Source organism: Pygocentrus nattereri, chromosome 26 (assembly GCF_015220715.1).
Source record: "Pygocentrus nattereri isolate fPygNat1 chromosome 26, fPygNat1.pri, whole genome shotgun sequence".
Classification (NCBI taxonomy): Eukaryota; Metazoa; Chordata; class Actinopteri; order Characiformes; family Serrasalmidae; genus Pygocentrus; species Pygocentrus nattereri.
In genome coordinates this window covers 5,152,549-5,174,727 of record NC_051236.1, presented here as the reverse complement: position 1 = coordinate 5,174,727, position 22,179 = coordinate 5,152,549, and the positions used below count along the sequence as shown (strand labels likewise).

Sequence of the window (22,179 nt, the reverse complement as noted above, 5' to 3'; positions counted from 1 at the left end):
CAATTATACAAGCTTATGCACAGTATTATAAGGTGCTATGTATGCCTTATAGCACTTGAATGCACTTATTAAAACGTTGTATTCTGTGCCATGCGTATAAATGCTGAGTAGCCCAGCTGACCTCAATTTTGGATCGACATGATCAAGAGGAAAAGATCTAAGTGGCTTTGAAGGAGGGTTCATTGTTTGGGCACGAATAGCAACGGCCTTGAGTCACAAAGGCTACATTCACACGGCAGGTAAAAGTGCCCCAAATCTAATATCTCCAAAATAGTAACTTTACAGGAGAAGGAAAAAAACCTACTTTACTTTTAATGTAAGTCAATGGAACCAGAATTTTTTCCAAGTAATTTTGGGTTGTTTTTTTAGTCTATTCATCATAAAGTTTACATGCAATGTAAAGGACAGCAGGCATCTTCAAACTATGTAAAAAACTGAAAAATGACAAAAATAGAGATACAAAAAAAAAAAAAAACATATATATTATATATTTATATATATAAAATATATATATATATATAATATATATATGTTTTTTTTTTGTTTGTTTGTTTGTTTTTGTTTTTTTTTTTGTATTTATGTACTTGGGGGCAGTCGTGGGCTAGAGGTTAGGGATCTGGCCCTGTGACCGGAAGGTCGCCGGTTCGATCCCCAGGGCCGACAGTCCATGACTGAGGTGTCCCTGAGCAAGACACCTAACCCCCAACGGCTCCCCGGGCGCTGTGGATAGGGCAAGTGTGCTCACTGCCCCCTAGTGTGTGTGTTCACTAGTGTGTATGTGGTGTTTCACTTCACGGATTGGTTAAATGCGGAGGTGGAATTTCCCCGTTTGTGGGATCAAAAAAGTATCACTTAATCAAGGGCACTACACACCTAAGATTTTCACTCACACCTGTAAATGTGATGTGACAATAACATGATGTGGCTTGATGATTTGATTTGCATGGTGAGATAATAAAACACAGAACTGAAGCTGTTTGTGTGTAATGGGGAATTTCCATCGGTAGCTAAAGAAGCAGTTAAGTCAACTTTAAATGCCGAATCTGAAACGGAGTTGCCGATTTAAGATCAGTTCATTTGAAACTAATTGAGAGATGAGTACCTGAAAGGGTCCTTAGTGGTCGTATTTATGTGACTGTATGCGGGAAATGAGTTATTAATACGGCGAATGACCCACAGAGACAGAAACATTCTCAGGTTCCAAACCCTTCGCTTTCAAAAACACACAACAGCCGGTGAATCTGGAAATTTTTCGGCTTATGACGTACGCCGTAACCATCTGCCTTTACCTCCTGTCTCACCATCGTGAGCTCTATCATCTGATGCCAGCTCAAAGTGGTGAGCACCAAATGGTTCGTGGCTCACTACAGCGTCTGTGCTCCACACACGATACAAATAACAATGAGAGAGAGAAACAGTGAAGAAGAGACACCAACCATCAGCTCATTTACAGTGTTTAAAACGGCACATTGTCAGGTTTACATTATGGAGTCTCAAAGGGGAACTCCACTGATATTTTGAAATTTCAACATATCTAAATTGTTGAGATGTAAACAGAGTCGTTCTGAGTGGTTTGGTGTGGAACGATCTGTTCTAGAGAAACTAACCGAGTCTTAACTGCTCACAGTGGTGGTGATAGGAACCAGACGTCCACCTCTAAAAGCTCCTTCACAGAAAGTTCCTACATGAAATGGTTCTGAATTCACTGCCATTGTTTCAGGATAATTTGAGGTTTTGATGTGCTTTTTAAATCCATTCTTGGTGGAGGGGGACATGCAGGACGTTGTGAGCTAAAACAGTCCTCAGAGAAAACAGCGTTTTTCCCATCATCAACATTCCATATAAACTCAGAAGACTCGTGCAGGATCTCTGGTGGTTCTGGATGGTAAATAAAATGTCTATATTAGTGTTGTAGTCATGGCAACCCCTGGTTCCCATCACCACTACAAACTCATATGTGGATCGTTGCACCATATTCTTATAATTTGATTGACCATATATCTTATTTATGTTTATTTTATTAGAATAAATGACTGAACATTCAATTGCGCCGCTACCAAAACAATCATAACTACCCAAACTTTACCGAATGTGTCAGTCGTGACAGTTTCGGTCACAATTTTAGTCCATTTTGAGCTCAAAAACTCCGTTCATGACCAGCAAACACGGCTTTGAACAGCTGTTCACACAGAAAATCACCATATTTTACAATAAAACACTAAAAAGTGCTGAACGGCAGAAAATATGACGATTCTTAATGATCCAGACTACAGAGCCTCGTTGGTGGCATCCTGTGTAAATAAAAAGAATGCATGGCAAGGTGTGGGAACAAGATAGTTAAATCATGGCCACACCTTAGTAAGGTGTGGGAACAAGATCATGTCTTATGAAGCTGTGGCCAAGGCTTAATTCTCTCGCTTCAACGCCTTACTAAGTCGACGTAATTATCTCGTTCCCATGACTTACTAGGTCGTGGCCATGCATTATTATTTTAGCATGGCTAAAAATAAAGTTAATGTGAATGTTCCCTCAAAGGTTCTACAGTGGTTCTAAGGTCTGATTGTTTAGCTTAAATCAGTTTCTCCAGGTGAAAAGTTGGTATTTGTTCTTTTTCATAACCGAATGTTTTAAAACAGAGCAGTAGAATAACAGCCTGGAGGCGAGGCGAGGCAGGGTGTGTGGAGTCAGTACAGCTTAGAACAGATCATTTCAGTGGATTATGGTTCAGTTATGTTCCCTGACTGAAGGTGCTGAGATGGAGCCTTGAGGGTCCCACCCCAGTGACGAGAGGGGAACTGACCCAGTGATGGCTACATACCTGCTTTTCTGAGCATGTACGGTATGTCACCAGCAGGGCTGCGTACCAGACTGACTTTCAGACTTTGGGACACATTTACTTCAAAACAATGGGGTCTATCTGCTCACCATGTGGCCATGAGGGACAGGGATGCAGCTTCACTTCCTGCTCTAAAATGCTGGGGCGTGGCTCAAATAAGGCTCCGCCTACAGACTTAAACTCTGCGTTTTGATAGCGACATAAAAATGTGGGGCAGCTTTTTTATTGTCAACCTCACAAACAGCATTGAACAAAAAATGCCAAATAAACGTAAATGCTATTTTCAGAAGTGTAAATTTAGAGGTTATGGTTTTGGGACAGATGCCTCCCAATAGAAAGTGCTCTATAAATGCTGATGTAGTATATTTAGCTTTTTATTATCTCTTGGGTTTAAACAGATCAGAACGTAATCCTTGTTTAAATCTAACTGAATACTTCATTGTTTTTTAATAGTTTGTGGGCCTGCATTTTGAGCTGATTCAGTAGAGTAATGACTGAATGGGAATTTGTGGAATAATTAAACATTTCTCTGTCCGTGTTTGTGTGTTAAAGTGTTTGCCAGTAGAAAATGAAGCCTTTAAGCCGAGCTTGGACAGACAGGCCTCTTCAGTACAGCATGTGTTGATTTATCCCTCTGCCAGTCCGCCTCCCCGCTCGAGTGTCTTCTGGGAGTAAAAACAAAAAAAACAGATTGCTTTCTCACCTGCGCGAGATGACTGGGAATCGAACACCACTTCGCCTGCCATCGATCCGAGACCACCCTGCTTTACAAGCTCGTAAGCAGCACCTCACACGGGCAGGTGTGAAAGGAACACGGCATGCTCCGTCACTCCGCTGCTAACCCAGATTCCCACCTGAGCTGCTTATCTGCCTCCGAATGCTGCGTTTAATCTGGAATAAACGGCTCTGATTTCTGATTAAACTGTTAAAATGTAAAGCTAATGATCATTTGAGTCACTGACTTATCACACTGCTATTTATGGGCTGGATAATGTTTACTCTGACTTTTGGGCATCTGTCGCTGGATATAAGGGTGGGCGAAATGATTCAATAGATTTGCACCAGATTCATACTGCTTATTCTTTAATATTGGCTAATTATATATATTTATTTTTACCTATTGAATATTTTTTCCTCCTGCTCTCCCAAATCTTTTATTTGCAAATAGTTCTCTGTTTCTCAGTGTTTTTTATCACCATTTTGCAGATTTTTTTCCACTCCAACTTGTTCTCAAACCCAATGTTCATGTCAGGATTAGGGCTGTCTATTTATTAATCATATTCAGTTGTATTGAAGTTAATTGTGTTTAATCACATTTGTCTTATTGCTGTTATCTTTATTACTCTGACTCTAAAGAAAGATTTATATTTGCTTTAAATGCTTTAAATTCTAAAGCACTGCATTGTCTTATAGCTATACGGATGGACCAAATAACCGCCTTCAGAATGTATTGATTACTTTCAACAACCCAATAAATAATTTCATTCTGAACACCAAACCTGAACATCACTGACGGCCAGTGAGAGCAACAGTGTCTGCACGTTCCAACCAACGAGTGTATATATCATCAGCATCATATACAGTCAATTAGCATGTGCATCATATGTGTCGTATATAGAGTGTATATATCATGTATATCATGTATATACAATGAGCATATATATCATATATCATATGTATTATATATACTGTCATACTGTCGAACATATATATCATATCATATATATATATATATATATATATATATATATATATATATATATATATATATATAGTCAATGAATGTGTATATCATATATAATATACTCAATGAGCTTATATATCATATACATTATGTATACAGTCGATGACTATATCATATATACATATATATGTATTTCATATATAGAATATAAAAAGTCCATTATTATTAGCATTTCAGCATATTTCGCTTATTCATTTAATATTTCTTCCATTTCTTTTTTCTTCCCATTCCAGTTAACCATCATGTGTTGTGCTTGGACACTTGTATGACCATGCTGGGTGACCAGCTAAATCAGCATCAAGCCAGCACAAGACCAAGCACAGACCAGCATGGACTTTGTGGTGGTCTGTGCTGGTTTTTCAGCAGGGCACACACGAGCTAATGAACCCATAGGAGTTCAAAATGATTCCGAACGCACATCCACAGATACCGAAGTTCATTTCTGAATCCTTAAGTGAACCGAAGCGTTACGGTCTTGTCCAGTCTGGTGTGAAATGTCCTTTTCACAGAGCATCAGTATATAGGTCAACTTTCACACTCAGCCTCTAAATCACTACCAAACACAGCTGGACGTCTGTACGTCCTTCCACAGCCCTGGCCTGCAGAGCGCTGTGTGTTATCAATCATCCTGACCTCTCTTTCTCTCTCTCTGTCTTCCTGCCCTTGTTCCATTGCACTCTTACACAACAGCGAGACTGTAGCCGCCGCCGCGCAGTCGCTGCGAGGGGATGCGCGTTCGTTTCGGAGGTATTTTGAGCCGCAGCATCAATGCAGGACCTGTCAGCGTAGGAGGGTTAATAAGCTCGAGCACTTCAGAGCGTTCTGTTGCGCTCAGCCAGAAATCTGCTGCTCTGCTGGGAAGAGGTCGGGGGGGGTTTGGATGGAGACGTGTGGTGCGAGAGGCCTTTTCAGCATCCTGTGCGTCAATCGGCAACACGGCAAATTAGATGAAAGGAGGAATTGGATGAGGGATGAAGACTTTAAGTAGACTGAGACGCGGGCTGGGTGGGGAGGTTGTGATGGCCCTGTTGGACAAACAGTTTGAGGCACTTTTTCTGATGCACAGAGTTTTATACTCTTTCATAAAGCCTAAAAATGTAGAGCTTGAAATTTTTGTTTGTTCATCTGAATCTTTGTGACCAAGTCTTGTAAATTATTCAGTAACTGCATGAAATAAATGTACATTTTTATTTATTTATTTATTTATTTATTTTTATTGTAAAAGCCCTTCAGATTAACAGAACATGTGTTTTATGATCTCCACACATCACTATATGCTTACAATTTACTGCTAAAGCCAAAAATCTCAGACGCTCTTTGTGTTGTTTTCTAAAAGTAATGTTTTCAGAGAAGATCACTGAAGAGACGCCGTCTGTTTATAGTTTAGAGCCCAGATTTGGGGAAAAACGGGTCGACTTTCAGTAGAAAAACAAAGTTCAGCTTCTTTTATTATAAGGGTTTAAAATGACATCACCGTCTATTAGACTGGAGAGAAGAGCTAGAGCCTCATACGACGCCCAGCTTCTGAATGGAGCTATGAAAGTTATGAAGAACAATTCAAATACATTAAACTCCAAAATGTAATTAAATACTGTTTTTGCACATTTTCTTTTTTATGATATATGTTGCCATTACACATACACCAAATATCAATATCAACCAAATATATATATTTATGTATTAGACTAAAAGCAGAAAACATTCAGACTACACAGACCCCTCAACAACTATTCCAGCTTCCGTTCTTCTCAGGAGCCTCATTTTCAGCTCCTCAGAGAACCTGCAGACACGCCTCCAAAGCTCAGTCTGAGAAGCTGATCGATGATTTTCTGATCAAACCCATTCAGTGGTGCTGAGGTCTGGACTCTGGGGTGGTCAGTCCATTGTTCAGCTTCTTTGTTTGGTGTGTCCGTCTCCTTTTCTCAGTGAGGTTCTTCTTGATCAGCTACACATCCTTTCAGACCCACAGCGCTGAGTGGTCTTCTCACAGTGGAAGGATGGACAGAAACACCTGTGGATGTTTTCAGATCTGAAGCAGCTTGATGTTCTCCTCTCTCTCAGAGATCAAAGCTTTCAGTGCTGTTTATCTGATGTGGCAGTTTGGGGGTCGACCAGCTCTTCCAGGTGGTTGTTAGGAGCCTCATTTTCTCTGTAGCTTCTAATCGGTTTTTGAAACTCCCGTTAGGAGACTTATTCTCCTTTGACTTTCTCCTTCTTTGATTATCTTACATCTAATTTCTTCACAAACATCTGCTGAAAATAAAGATTATTGGCTGTTTTGACGATGTTTACAAAAATTAAATCATAATACAGTAATAACTTACACAAAGTGGAAGGTATAAACGTACATAAAAGTACATTTTCATGTTTTATTTATTTTTTTCAGGAACTCTGTAAATAAGAAGTTAATTATAACACATGATATACTCTAATTTAGTTTAGTAATTGTTTATATGCATTTTTTTCCAACATGTGGAATATGATCAGTTCTGGATATTACTTTTATTTTGATTTTCTTTTTGTCATTTTAGGATATCCTACAGCTGCTTTCATCATTCTGGACACATCTAAGATTTTCATTCGCAGCCTTTGTGTGTCCAACCTCTGAAAGTGCACAGGACGAACGGATTCCAATCATTTTCTACATTTATCTGCTAACAAATCATTTTATATTATTAAGAAAAGGATGCCGACCTTGTAGATTTGTTGCAGATACAGGTATATGTCCACAACAGATTATATAACGTAATACATCTAGGTTCTTGTTGCGTAATGACCACAGAGGAAAGCTGATGTAACAGCCACAGACTGATTAATTAATTAATTAATAATTAAGCGCTTAGGCAATGAGTGGAAAACAAATACGTGGTCCTTTTAATATTGCATAATGGCCATGTTATTTTAGTCCTCAGTGATTCTAGTCGGCTGAATATTATCTGTAGTTTGTCAACATGAATGATGCTTTTAACAGAACAAAAACCTCGTATCTCAAAACTGGTAAAAAACCTGGTCCACTTTTAATGGAAGTCAATGGAACCAGAATTTATTCTGAGTCATTTCTTTTGGCCCTTTCATCTTGGAGTTCACACACAATGCAAAGGCCAATAGGCTTTTCCAAATTATGTCAAAAATGAAGATTCAAGGTTCTGTTTCCCGACAGCAGCGATAAATTTCACAATACTAATCAGAAAGTTCACGAACGCTGTTTATCGAATCAAGTTATCCTCCAAATGTCCCCATGAAATCAGACGGATGGTAAAAATAGAGAAGTCTTGTTTGGTTTGAGTGATTAGTAACTCCAGTTCCTCGGATTAATGGATCCTCCCTGAAAATCATTAATACGATGTATGAGTTCATTTTTTACCACATCATTTTGTTTCTATATTTGTGATCAGGAACGTCCTGCGCCCTCAGCGCTGAGTAATAGATGTTATTACAGAAGCTGTGACGTGCTGGCAAGTTCATTTATAACAGAGCTCTGCGGTAGTCAGTGCCGAGCTCACGTTGAGCTGTTTTAAAAGAAGACTCAAACTCCAGCACTGATACTGCTGTGAAATAATGACTGCAGTAGAACTCCAAGCATCTTCCCAAAAAACTGCTCGAGTAGAAGAACAGCAGCGGCAGTAACTCGTAGAACTGCAGTGGAACTTCTTAGCACGTCCACCATCTATCAGCACTTTCTATCAGGAACTACACTCTTAAAAAGACCAAGGGAGCCAGAACCAGATTGATGTTGTGTTGTATATGGTTCCGTAGTATACGGTTCCGTACACAACTTTTCTGAAAATGGTTCTAAAAACATTCTTTTGATGTTACATTGTCAAGCTGGTATACATTAGAAGAACCCTTTTTGGTGCTATATAGAACCATTTTCAAAACGATTCTATGTAGAACCATTTACAGCACACTCTCCTTCAATCTCATGAACCATTTCACCACGCGGAGAACCATTTAATCACGTAAAGGGCTCTTTGAGTGTTCATTGTTTGCATAGAACCATTGTCTTTACTAAAGAACCCTTGAAGAGCCATCGTTTTTAAGACTGAATGTCCACTTCTGTTTTTGGACTACGACTGGATTTGGCTTAAAAGAAAAAGGAAATCTAGATTCCAATTTTGCACAATATTCTCTTAACCATATAGACATCAATCACACAAACACAATAAACAAACTTTTTTATTACAGGTTATTGTTAAATTGGGGGAGCAGGTTCAAACGCTAGTACTTAAGATTTCTGCTTATAAATATTGAAACGCTTACTGAGAGTTACGATGCTGTTGTTGCTTAGCAACAGGGAGATTCCTGGACAGAGGTAGCATTCAAAAAACACAGTGTGGCCCTCCAAGAAAAAAGACTGTGCAGTGCACCTCAACAAAACCTCCTTTAATGAGCATTGAGCAATAACTGATCACATTGATTTATCAGTCTACTCAGGCTTTAGCAGAGCTCAGTAACACTGAGATTAATAACCGATCACATTGATTTATCAGTCTACTCAGGCTTTAGCAGAGCTCAGTAACGCTGAGATTAATAACTGATCACATTGATTTATCAGTCTACTCAGACTTTAGCAGAGCTCAGTAACGCTGAGATTAATAACTGATCACATTGATTTATCAGTCTACTCAGACTTTAGCAGAGCTCAGTAACGCTGAGATTAATAACCGATCACATTGATTTATCAGTCTACTCGGGTTTTAGCAGAGCTCAGTAACGCTGAGATTAATAACCGATCACATTGATTTATCAGTCTACTCGGGTTTTAGCAGAGCTCAGTAACGCTGAGATTAATAACCGATCACATTGATTTATCAGTCTACTCGGGTTTTAGCAGAGCTCAGTAACGCTGAGATTAATAACCGATCACATTGATTTATCAGTCTACTCAGGCTTTAGCAGAGCTCAGTAACGCTGAGATTAATAACCGATCACATTGATTTATCAGTCTACTCAGGCTTTAGCAGAGCTCAGTAACGCTGAGATTAATAACTGATCACATTGATTTATCAGTCTACTCAGGCTTTAGCAGAGCTCAGTAACGCTGAGATTAATAACCGATCACATTGATTTATCAGTCTACTCAGGCTTTAGCAGAGCTCAGTAACGCTGAGATTAATAACCGATCACATTGATTTATCAGTCTACTCAGGCTTTAGCAGAGCTCAGTAACGCTGAGATTAATAACCGATCACATTGATTCATCAGTCTACTCAGGCTTTAGCAGAGCTCAGTAACACTGAGATTAATAACCGATCACATTGATTCATCAGTCTACTCAGGCTTTAGCAGAGCTCAGTAACACTGAGATTAATAACTGATCACATTGATTTATCAGTCTACTCAGGCTTTAGCAGAGCTCAGTAACACTGAGATTAATAACTGATCACATTGATTTATCAGTCTACTCAGGCTTTAGCAGAGCTCAGTAACACTGAGATTAATAACCGATCACATTGATTTATCAGTCTACTCAGGCTTTAGCAGAGCTCAGTAACGCTGAGATTAATAACCGGTCACATTGATTTATCAGTCTACTCAGGCTTTAGCAGAGCTCAGTAACGCTGAGATTAATAACTGATCACATTGATTTATCAGTCTACTCAGGCTTTAGCAGAGCTCAGTAACGCTGAGATTAATAACCGATCACATTGATTTATCAGTCTACTCAGGCTTTAGCAGAGCTCAGTAACGCTGAGATTAATAACCGGTCACATTGATTTATCAGTCTACTCAGGCTTTAGCAGAGCTCAGTAACACAGAGATTAATAACTGATCACATTGATTTATCAGTCTACTCAGGCTTTAGCAGAGCTCAGTAACACTGAGATTAATAACCGATCACATTGATTTATCAGTCTACTCAGGCTTTAGCAGAGCTCAGTAACGCTGAGATTAATAACCGGTCACATTGATTTATCAGTCTACTCAGGCTTTAGCAGAGCTCAGTAACGCTGAGATTAATAACCGATCACATTGATTTATCAGTCTACTCAGGCTTTAGCAGAGCTCAGTAACGCTGAGATTAATAACCGATCACATTGATTTATCAGTCTACTCAGGCTTTAGCAGAGCTCAGTAACGCTGAGATTAATAACCGATCACATTGATTTATCAGTCTACTCAGGCTTTAGCAGAGCTCAGTAACGCTGAGATTAATAACTGATCACATTGATTTATCAGTCTACTCAGGCTTTAGCAGAGCTCAGTAACGCTGAGATTAATAACCGATCACATTGATTCATCAGTCTACTCAGGCTTTAGCAGAGCTCAGTAACGCTGAGATTAATAACCGATCACATTGATTTATCAGTCTACTCAGGCTTTAGCAGAGCTCAGTAACACTGAGATTAATAACTGATCACATTGATTTATCAGTCTACTCAGGCTTTAGCAGAGCTCAGTAACGCTGAGATTAATAACCGATCACATTGATTTATCAGTCTACTCAGGCTTTAGCAGAGCTCAGTAACTCTGAGATTAATAACCGATCACATTGATTTATCAGTCTACTCAGACTTTAGCAGAGCTCAGTAACGCTGAGATTAATAACCGATCACATTGATTTATCAGTCTACTCAGGCTTTAGCAGAGCTCAGTAACGCTGAGATTAATAACCGATCACATTGATTTATCAGTCTACTCAGACTTTAGCAGAGCTCAGTAACGCTGAGATTAATAACCGATCACATTGATTTATCAGTCTACTCAGGCTTTAGCAGAGCTCAGTAACGCTGAGATTAATAACTGATCACATTGATTTATCAGTCTACTCAGACTTTAGCAGAGCTCAGTAACGCTGAGATTAATAACTGATCACATTGATTTATCAGTCTACTCAGACTTTAGCAGAGCTCAGTAACGCTGAGATTAATAACCGATCACATTGATTTATCAGTCTACTCGGGTTTTAGCAGAGCTCAGTAACGCTGAGATTAATAACCGATCACATTGATTTATCAGTCTACTCGGGTTTTAGCAGAGCTCAGTAACGCTGAGATTAATAACCGATCACATTGATTTATCAGTCTACTCGGGTTTTAGCAGAGCTCAGTAACGCTGAGATTAATAACCGATCACATTGATTTATCAGTCTACTCAGGCTTTAGCAGAGCTCAGTAACGCTGAGATTAATAACCGATCACATTGATTTATCAGTCTACTCGGGTTTTAGCAGAGCTCAGTAACGCTGAGATTAATAACCGATCACATTGATTTATCAGTCTACTCAGGCTTTAGCAGAGCTCAGTAACGCTGAGATTAATAACTGATCACATTGATTTATCAGTCTACTCAGGCTTTAGCAGAGCTCAGTAACGCTGAGATTAATAACCGATCACATTGATTTATCAGTCTACTCAGGCTTTAGCAGAGCTCAGTAACGCTGAGATTAATAACCGATCACATTGATTTATCAGTCTACTCAGGCTTTAGCAGAGCTCAGTAACGCTGAGATTAATAACCGATCACATTGATTTATCAGTCTACTCAGGCTTTAGCAGAGCTCAGTAACGCTGAGATTAATAACCGATCACATTGATTTATCAGTCTACTCAGGCTTTAGCAGAGCTCAGTAACACTGAGATTAATAACTGATCACATTGATTTATCAGTCTACTCAGGCTTTAGCAGAGCTCAGTAACACTGAGATTAATAACTGATCACATTGATTTATCAGTCTACTCAGGCTTTAGCAGAGCTCAGTAACACTGAGATTAATAACCGATCACATTGATTTATCAGTCTACTCAGGCTTTAGCAGAGCTCAGTAACGCTGAGATTAATAACCGGTCACATTGATTTATCAGTCTACTCAGGCTTTAGCAGAGCTCAGTAACGCTGAGATTAATAACTGATCACATTGATTTATCAGTCTACTCAGGCTTTAGCAGAGCTCAGTAACGCTGAGATTAATAACCGATCACATTGATTTATCAGTCTACTCAGGCTTTAGCAGAGCTCAGTAACGCTGAGATTAATAACCGGTCACATTGATTTATCAGTCTACTCAGGCTTTAGCAGAGCTCAGTAACACAGAGATTAATAACTGATCACATTGATTTATCAGTCTACTCAGGCTTTAGCAGAGCTCAGTAACACTGAGATTAATAACCGATCACATTGATTTATCAGTCTACTCAGGCTTTAGCAGAGCTCAGTAACGCTGAGATTAATAACCGGTCACATTGATTTATCAGTCTACTCAGGCTTTAGCAGAGCTCAGTAACGCTGAGATTAATAACCGATCACATTGATTTATCAGTCTACTCAGGCTTTAGCAGAGCTCAGTAACGCTGAGATTAATAACCGATCACATTGATTTATCAGTCTACTCAGGCTTTAGCAGAGCTCAGTAACGCTGAGATTAATAACCGATCACATTGATTTATCAGTCTACTCAGGCTTTAGCAGAGCTCAGTAACGCTGAGATTAATAACTGATCACATTGATTTATCAGTCTACTCAGGCTTTAGCAGAGCTCAGTAACGCTGAGATTAATAACCGATCACATTGATTCATCAGTCTACTCAGGCTTTAGCAGAGCTCAGTAACGCTGAGATTAATAACCGATCACATTGATTTATCAGTCTACTCAGGCTTTAGCAGAGCTCAGTAACACTGAGATTAATAACTGATCACATTGATTTATCAGTCTACTCAGGCTTTAGCAGAGCTCAGTAACGCTGAGATTAATAACCGATCACATTGATTTATCAGTCTACTCAGGCTTTAGCAGAGCTCAGTAACTCTGAGATTAATAACCGATCACATTGATTTATCAGTCTACTCAGACTTTAGCAGAGCTCAGTAACGCTGAGATTAATAACCGATCACATTGATTTATCAGTCTACTCAGGCTTTAGCAGAGCTCAGTAACGCTGAGATTAATAACCGATCACATTGATTTATCAGTCTACTCAGACTTTAGCAGAGCTCAGTAACGCTGAGATTAATAACCGATCACATTGATTTATCAGTCTACTCAGGCTTTAGCAGAGCTCAGTAACGCTGAGATTAATAACCGATCACATTGATTTATCAGTCTACTCAGGCTTTAGCAGAGCTCAGTAACGCTGAGATTAATAACCGATCACATTGATTTATCAGTCTACTCAGGCTTTAGCAGAGCTCAGTAACGCTGAGATTAATAACTGATCACATTGATTTATCAGTCTACTCAGGCTTTAGCAGAGCTCAGTAACGCTGAGATTAATAACCGATCACATTGATTTATCAGTCTACTCAGGCTTTAGCAGAGCTCAGTAACGCTGAAATTAATAACCGATCACATTGATTTATCAGTCTACTCAGGCTTTAGCAGAGCTCAGTAACACTGAGATTAATAACTGATCACATTGATTTATCAGTCTACTCAGGCTTTAGCAGAGCTCAGTAACGCTGAGATTAATAACCGATCACATTGATTTATCAGTCTACTCAGGCTTTAGCAGAGCTCAGTAACGCTGAGATTAATAACCGATCACATTGATTTATCAGTCTACTCAGGCTTTAGCAGAGCTCAGTAACGCTGAGATTAATAACCGATCACATTGATTTATCAGTCTACTCAGGCTTTAGCAGAGCTCAGTAACGCTGAGATTAATAACCGGTCACATTGATTTATCAGTCTACTCAGGCTTTAGCAGAGCTCAGTAACACTGAGATTAATAACCGATCACATTGATTTATCAGTCTACTCAGGCTTTAGCAGAGCTCAGTAACACTGAGATTAATAACCAATCACATTGATTTATCAGTCTACTCAGGCTTTAGCAGAGCTCAGTAACGCTGAGATTAATAACCGATCACATTGATTTATCAGTCTACTCAGGCTTTAGCAGAGCTCAGTAACACTGAGATTAATAACCGATCACATTGATTTATCAGTCTACTCAGGCTTTAGCAGAGCTCAGTAACGCTGAGATTAATAACCGATCACATTGATTTATCAGTCTACTCAGGCTTTAGCAGAGCTCAGTAACACTGAGATTAATAACCGATCACATTGATTTATCAGTCTACTCAGGCTTTAGCAGAGCTCAGTAACACTGAGATTAATAACCGATCACATTGATTTATCAGTCTACTCAGGCTTTAGCAGAGCTCAGTAACGCTGAAATTAATAACCGATCACATTGATTTATCAGTCTACTCAGGCTTTAGCAGAGCTCAGTAACGCTGAAATTAATAACCGATCACATTGATTTATCAGTCTACTCAGGCTTTAGCAGAGCTCAGTAACGCTGAGATTAATAACCGATCACATTGATTTATCAGTCTACTCAGGCTTTAGCAGAGCTCAGTAACACTGAGATTAATAACTGATCACATTGATTTATCAGTCTACTCAGGCTTTAGCAGAGCTCAGTAACACTGAGATTAATAACCGATCACATTGATTTATCAGTCTGTAATTATCAGTCAGTAATCCTGCCTTTACAGAAATATAAGTTGGACTGAATACAGATGATTAATCTCTGTATTCTGTAAATATTCCCAATGCTTGTACTCCGATACCTCCCAGCCCTGGTCATTTGGTAAACTAGCCAGTCAGCATAAAACATGTCACTGTGTTTTTTGCTCTGAGCTGTGAAGGTACTCAAACCAACAGCTCGGACATCCAATAAAGCACGAAATCACTGCATGACAGCATGACGGGATCTTGGAAACAAAAGGTTTGAAACTGCACCAAGCCTGACCAAAACGCAGTGGTGGTATTTTAGAATGTCCATAATAACAAAATACTGGCACATGTTTGGTGGATAGTTTGATTAAATCTGATTCTCAGACAGAATTCTGCACATATTCTCTCATTAGCATGTTAATTAGTGATTTATGCAAATATTGAATGGATCAGTTAATAAGGAAGATGGATGTTGTGTGGTCATGTGACAGATTCAGCTGTGAAGGGAACAGCATGGCATGGAGAGAAAGAGAGAGAGAGAGAGAGAGAGAGAGAGAGAGTGAGAGAGAGAGCGAGAGAGAGGGGGGAGAGAAAGAGGGAGAGGGAGTGAGAGAGAGAGAGAGAGAGAGAGAGAGAGGGGGGGGGAGAGAAAGAGGGAGAGGGAGTGAGAGAGAGAGACAGAGAGAGAGTGAGAAAGAGAGAGAGGGGGGAGAGAAACAGTGAGAGGGAGTGAGAGAGAGAGACAGAGAGAGAGAGAGGGAGAGACGGGGGGGAGAGAAACAGGGAGAGGGAGAGAGAGAGAGAGAGAGAGAGAGAGAGAGAGAGAGAGAGAGAGAGACAGACAGAGAGACAGAATCAGTGTGCAGTCAGCACTGGTGATCAGTGGCTAGACATGTCGTCTCATTTTTCCATGCTGCCTTCTCTGCACAGGAGAAAAGAGGGCAAGAGGACAAAGAGAGAGACAGAGAAGAGAGAGAGAGGTATAGAGTGAGCTATGAAAAGACGGAGTGTGTAAAATGCACAGCAGTCTTAGCAAATGGATCAAGAGACATTAGGAACACACAAACATCTCATCACCCTTCTTTTATCTCATTTCCAGTCAAAACAACCATCAAGTACAAGTCGCTCATTTTTCAGGAGATATTTCTGAGGAGATTACATATAAGATAATCCACTTGCATAAGGAAGGAGAAAGTCAGTATAAAATAAGTGGAAAGATTAGATGCTACGGAGAAAACGAGTCTTCTAACAACCACCTGGAAGAACTGGTCGCACCCAAAACTGCCCCCATCAGATAAACAGCACTGAAAGCTTTGATCTCTGAGAGAGAGGAGAACATCAAGCTGCTTCAGATCTGATAACATCCACAGGTGTTTCTGTCCATCCTTCCACTGTGAGAAGACCACTCAGCGCTGTGGGTCTGAAAGGACATGTAGCTGATTGAGAAGAACCTCACTGAGGAAAGGAGACGGACACATCAAACAAAGAAGCTGAACGATGGACTGACCGCCCCAGAGTCCAGACCTCAGCACCACTGAATGGGTTTGATCAGTTCAGAAAATCATCAACCAGCTTCTCAGACTGAACTTTGGAGGCGTGTCTGCAGATTCTTTGAGGAGCTGAAAGTGAGGCGGAAGGTGGAATGAAGGGAAAGTGGGACTCACTGAACACTGAACAGCTTATATTATATCTGACATGTTGACAGTACTGTACGTGTATCTAATATAGTGGCCAGCGTGTGTGTGTGTGTGTGTGTGTGTGTGTGTGTGTGTGTGTGTGTGTGTGTGAGCAGTCGGAACAGAGTTTAATGAGTCAAACAGAGTTGTGCCGCCTAATCATGAGCATAAACTAAATATTAACCTGCAATCAGCACGTGTGTAAGTGGAGCAGGTACATTAGCATTCCATCGTTAACTCTCTGATTGTGCCAATTAATGAAAATATCAGCTTGATTATGAAACCTCACGATGCCTGTAATTCAGCCAGAGGAAAGCATGTGGAGTGTGAGTGTGCCTGCATCGATTCAAGCCTTTACACATTGGATTCCGTCTGATATAAACAGACCTCAAAGCCACAGCCCAACAACCAGAGCCTAAAATAATCAGACCACAGAAGAGTCGCGCTGATAGAATGACGTAGCCTGAGACTTTAGGCTCATCACACGCCCGCTTTAAATGGTCAAGAACGATAAAGAGAGTCTAACAGTTTGGGTCATTACTCAGCTTTTAACCCTGATACTGTACAATTCATTATAAATACTAGATAACAAGCCTTAAGATTATTAACAGCATCAGGTTTAGAGTGTTATGGGTTTATTAGATCCTAAGGCTTATTACTCACCGACTACATGGAAATTAGTGCCGTTATTCCACCAATTCTTAAAAAATGTCTGGGAAATTAAGTGGTTAAGATGTAAACCAGGTTGTTCGGAGTGGTGTGACGTTCCTGGAGAAACTCGTCGAGTCAGAATTGTTCACAGTGGTGGTGATAGGAACCAGAAGTCTCCCTCTAAAAGCTCCCTCTCAGAAAGTTATGACATTAAAAGGCTATGAATGATGCCATGGGCAATAGTTTTGAGTACCTAAAACATATATTTTTAAATATATTCATCTAGGATTACATGAATGTCCACAAAGGAACCACATTTCTTCAGATTTACCTTTTTTACCATCATCCACGCTCAGAAGACATGCTTAGGTTCACAGGTGGCTTTGGATAGTAAATAAAATGGCTATATTTGTTTTGTAGACATCAAGACATGTCATGTGTAATGTGGCAGTTAATGAAAATATCAGCTGGATTATGAAACCTCAAGATGCCGAAGATTCGGCAAGAGAACAGCATGTCGAGTGCGAGTGTGCCTGAGTCAATTTAAGCCTTTACACATCGGACCCCTTGGATCTCGTATCAGATAGCAACTGAACACTATTCTCTGAGAATGTGAAAGAACCCCCAGACCAGATTCAATCACATTTCACAAAAGCTTACTTCACTATACATCCAAAAGCATCCGCAGTCTGACTGAGTAGTAAATTCAGCTGTTTAAGGTGCACCATAAGGTTCAATTCAGAAAAGCCAGTAGAAAGCAGCCTAAGGTCACCATGTGCGGTGCTAAGTGTGGGCTAGAGGGGTACAAAGCCCCCCAGCACTGGGCTGTGGAGCAGTGGAGCTGCATTTTCTGAAGTAGTGGAGCTCCATCCAATACCTTTGGGATGAGTTGGAGTGATATACTTGCTTGTATGCTGTGTATACTGTGTATATTGTACACTGTCTTTTGTCTATAAATGATTTGTACATTGTTTGTATACCGCCCTAATTACTAGACACCGACAGCTGGAACCAAATTCCTTGTGTTTGTCAACATATTTGGCCAATGAATCTGATTCTGATTCTGATTCAGTGGAAAAATTTGCATCAGAATTGAACACAATTCACCTTAAAAGTAATAAAGGCCTGACTGTATTGCTTTCCACTGTGCTGTACCTCACGTTTACTGTTCACTTTGGCATGTTTGGTATGTTAAGTTCAAATACAATCTCCTGTTTGTTGTATTTCACTGTTTTGGTTGCATTTCAATGAGAAAAGTCTTTTGATGTACAAGAAAGAGTTCATGCAATGTAAAAGCAATGTAGTAGAGGTTTTGCTTTTCATTTTGGCACATAATTCACATTGCATTTCACTGTTTGTCACTATAATGATTGCAATTCAATGATATAAATCCATTTAAAGCGCACAGAGCTGTGCGCTCATTACATTTAAAAGTGGACTGTATTCAATTCTGACACCAGTGCAGCATTTTTAAAATGCAAATTCTCATATACTGTTTCTCAGTAAAGAGGTCATGTGATGTAAAAGCAATGTAGTAGAGGTTTTGCTTTTCATTTCGGCACATAATTCACATTGCATTTCATTGTTTTTTTCCTATAATGATTGCAATTCAATGACATAAATCTGTTTAAAGTGCACAGAGGAAGGCAATAGCTGTGCATTCATTACATATGAAAGTGGACTGTATACAATTCTGACGCCAGTGCAGCATTTTTTAAATGCAAATTCTAATGTACTGTTTCTCAGTAATGAGGTCAAGCACTGTCAAAGCAGAGTAACAGATGGTTTGTTTCTCATTTTGGCAGTTTCTGCATGCCACTATGAAAACGTATGGCACCTGTGCATGCATTTCAGCTTTTCCCACTGTATTGACTGCTCTTCAATCTGGCACAAATTCCTCTCCACAGACCTCACTAATGCTCTTGTAGCTGAATGCAATCAAATCGTCACAGCAATGTTCCAACATCTAGAAGTCTTCCCAGAAGAGTAGAAGCTCAGCAAAGGAGGACAAATTCACTATTAATACCCTTTTCCCTTTCAGAGGAAATGCTACAAACCTATGGACTGTAATGAGAATGAAAATAGCATTCAATTTCCAAGGCCCGAACTCGTGTGGAGCAACATCTCTCGAGGCTGATCCCAAAGTCAAGTAGCTTTTGAAGTCTATATTTGGCAGCCGGCGAGAACTCGCCTTGCTCACCATCACTGAAGCTTAAAAAGATCTTCACTGAATATCATTCTGATATAAACAGGCCTTGAAGCCACAGCCCAACAAACAGAGCCTAAAATAATCAGAAACAGACCACAGAAGAGTTGCCCTGATAGAATGACGTAGCCTGAGACTTTAGGCTCATCATTCGCCCACTTTTAATGGTCAAGAATGATAAAGAGAGTCTAATGGTTTGGGTCATCACTCAGCTTTTAACCCATTCAACTCTATAGACCTCCATTCCGAGCTCTCATTACTACATAATTTACATAGTATTTTCATTGTAGATACTGCACAGTTCAGTGTCGAAAGTAGATTGTAAGCCTGAAGATTACTAACTAAGCTCTAAGTGTAGAGTTTTAAGGGCTTATTAGGTCCTAATGCTTATTATTCACTGACTACATGGAAAACAGTGCAATTATTTCACGAATTTCAAAATTTAAACCATTGGTTTACATGGTGTAGTGTAGTGGGTAACACCTCTGCCTTCTATGTAGGAGACTGGGGTTCAATCCTTGCCTGGGTAAGCGCCCTACACTATACCAATAAGAGTCCTTGGGCAAGACTCCTAACACCACCTTCACCTACCTATGTAAAAAATGATCGAATTTTAAGTCGTTTTGGATAAGAGCGTCAGCCAAATGGCGTAAATGTAAACCAGGTCATTCAGGGTGGTGTGATGTTCCTGGAGAAACTTGTCAAGTCAGAATTGTACACAATGGTGGTGGTAGGAACCAGACGTCTGAAGAGTTTAATGCCTCTAAAACCCCACCAATAGTTTTGAGAGCCTAGAACATGCAAATGCACTTTCAAAAAACGGCTCATCAGATCAAACTAAAAATACTTCATGTAGTAACAAGCAATTTAACCAGTTTTATGCAACTTGGAAAAAAAACTATGAAAGAATCATTCATTAAACGTATTTATTTAGGTGGAAAAACGTGTTGATTTACTTCTTACTACATTTTTTTGGGTCGATCTGACGAGGCATTTTTTACAGCGTGTATTAATGACGGAGGGATACATGCCAGGCGTTGTGAGGCAGAAACGTCCACAAAAAAACATTTGGCCAGATTTGCCGTTTTTGTATTATTTGTACTGTGGACATAGAAATGTGTAGAAATGTGAGTCTCTACAACAAACTATTGCGCATCAAACCCCTCTGAATGACTGCTTTCATCTCAGTTACTGAACGAATTTGTTTTTGTTAATTGCTGGAATTTTCCTTAAATTCGGAGTCAGGTATGGAAGTCTGGACCCTATTGGCACCTCTTTGCTCCATCTCAGCTCCAGATGAACCTGAACTAAGCCATTTGCTGACTACTTGGTGGAGGTACACACTTAGACAAGATGCTTCTTCAAGGGTTCTGTAGTAAAGAAAATGGTTCTGTATAGAACCACAAACACATAAAAAGCCCATTGCATGATTAAGGGCTCTCTGAACTATGAAAGGGTTCTTCAGACTGAGATAGAACACAACATAGGTGGTTCTACATAGAACCTTTTTGAAAAGGGTTCTTTGAGTTGTGAAAGGGTTCTTCAGATTGATAGAGGAAGCACTGTAGATGGTTTTACATAGTGCCTTTTTGAAAAGAACCCTTTCACAACTCAAGCACAGCCCATTCTCAGTTTTCAGAGATGCAAAGAACCCTTTAATCATGCAAAGGGTTCTTTAAGTGTTTATGGTGCTACACAGGAGCCGTTTTCTTCCCTAAAGTTCTTCAGAATGAGAGAGAACACAAGATATGTGGTTCGACACAGAACCTTTTTGAAAAAGGGTTCTTTGAATCATCACAGGGTTCTTCAGACTGATAGAGAATGTGCTGTAGATGGTTCTACATAGTACCTTTTACAAAAAGGTTCTATATAGAACCATCTCAGTTTTCAGAGATGCAAAGAACCCAATAATCATGCAAAGTGTTTATGGCGCTACACAGAACCCATTTTCTTCGCTAAAGAACCCTTGAAGAACCATCACTTTAAGAGTGTATGCTATGACAGACCAACATCTAGTGGACCCCAAGCTGATGCCCTGCAAGGGGTCATCAGTTCTGGTTCTAGGGACTTTCAAAGACCTCAGCCAAGCCTGGTCATCACCTGCTGGGCTGGATCAGGTGTGGTGGGCACCAAGCTGTGGACCAGAGGAGCAGAATTGATGAGCAGGTTCACGCCCACGCGCGCGCACTCACCTGCATCGTCCTCGTCGAAGGAGTTCATGCAGGGGAAGTAGATGGCGAGCGCCTCGAAGGAGGCGGACAGGCTGATGCGGCTCTGAGAGCGCTCCATGTAGAGGCCCGAGGGCGCGGGCGCCGTCTCCGGCGGCTTGGGCAGGCGCGCCTGGCCATTCTTCACGCGGAGCACGGCACGAGGCGTCTTGGCAGACTTTTACCGGCCCCCTCGCCAGCAGACAGGGAGAAGAGGAAAAAAAGGATAAGCGAACGGGTGGGAAGGACCCCCCCCACCCCCTCCAAAAAAAAGCCCTTTTCTTCCTGAGTGGAGGAATCCCAAAGTTCCTCGGCTCCTCCTGGAGATGTCCAGATGCTGGAGCTGCTGATCGGGTCAGTTCTGGGGGTCACTCTCTGCTTTTCTTTGACTGCAAGAAGGAAAAAACAGGTCAGGAGGAATGAGGGCGAGAACCCAGACTCATCTCAGGAGGAGAAG

At 40.3% G+C, this 22,179-nt stretch overlaps 1 protein-coding gene across 1 annotated transcript in view; it reads right to left on the bottom strand.

Moving 5' to 3' along the window:
- rims4 (regulating synaptic membrane exocytosis 4) overlaps positions 1 to 21,804 on the bottom strand; it is a 63,917-nt gene extending 42,113 nt beyond the window's left edge. The window contains exon 1 of the mRNA XM_017718263.2: positions 21,708 to 21,804. Within this exon, the coding sequence (XP_017573752.1) occupies positions 21,708 to 21,804 (97 nt within the window). The remainder of the gene's footprint in view (positions 1 to 21,707) is intronic.
- Between the last annotated feature and the right edge of the window lie 375 nt (positions 21,805 to 22,179).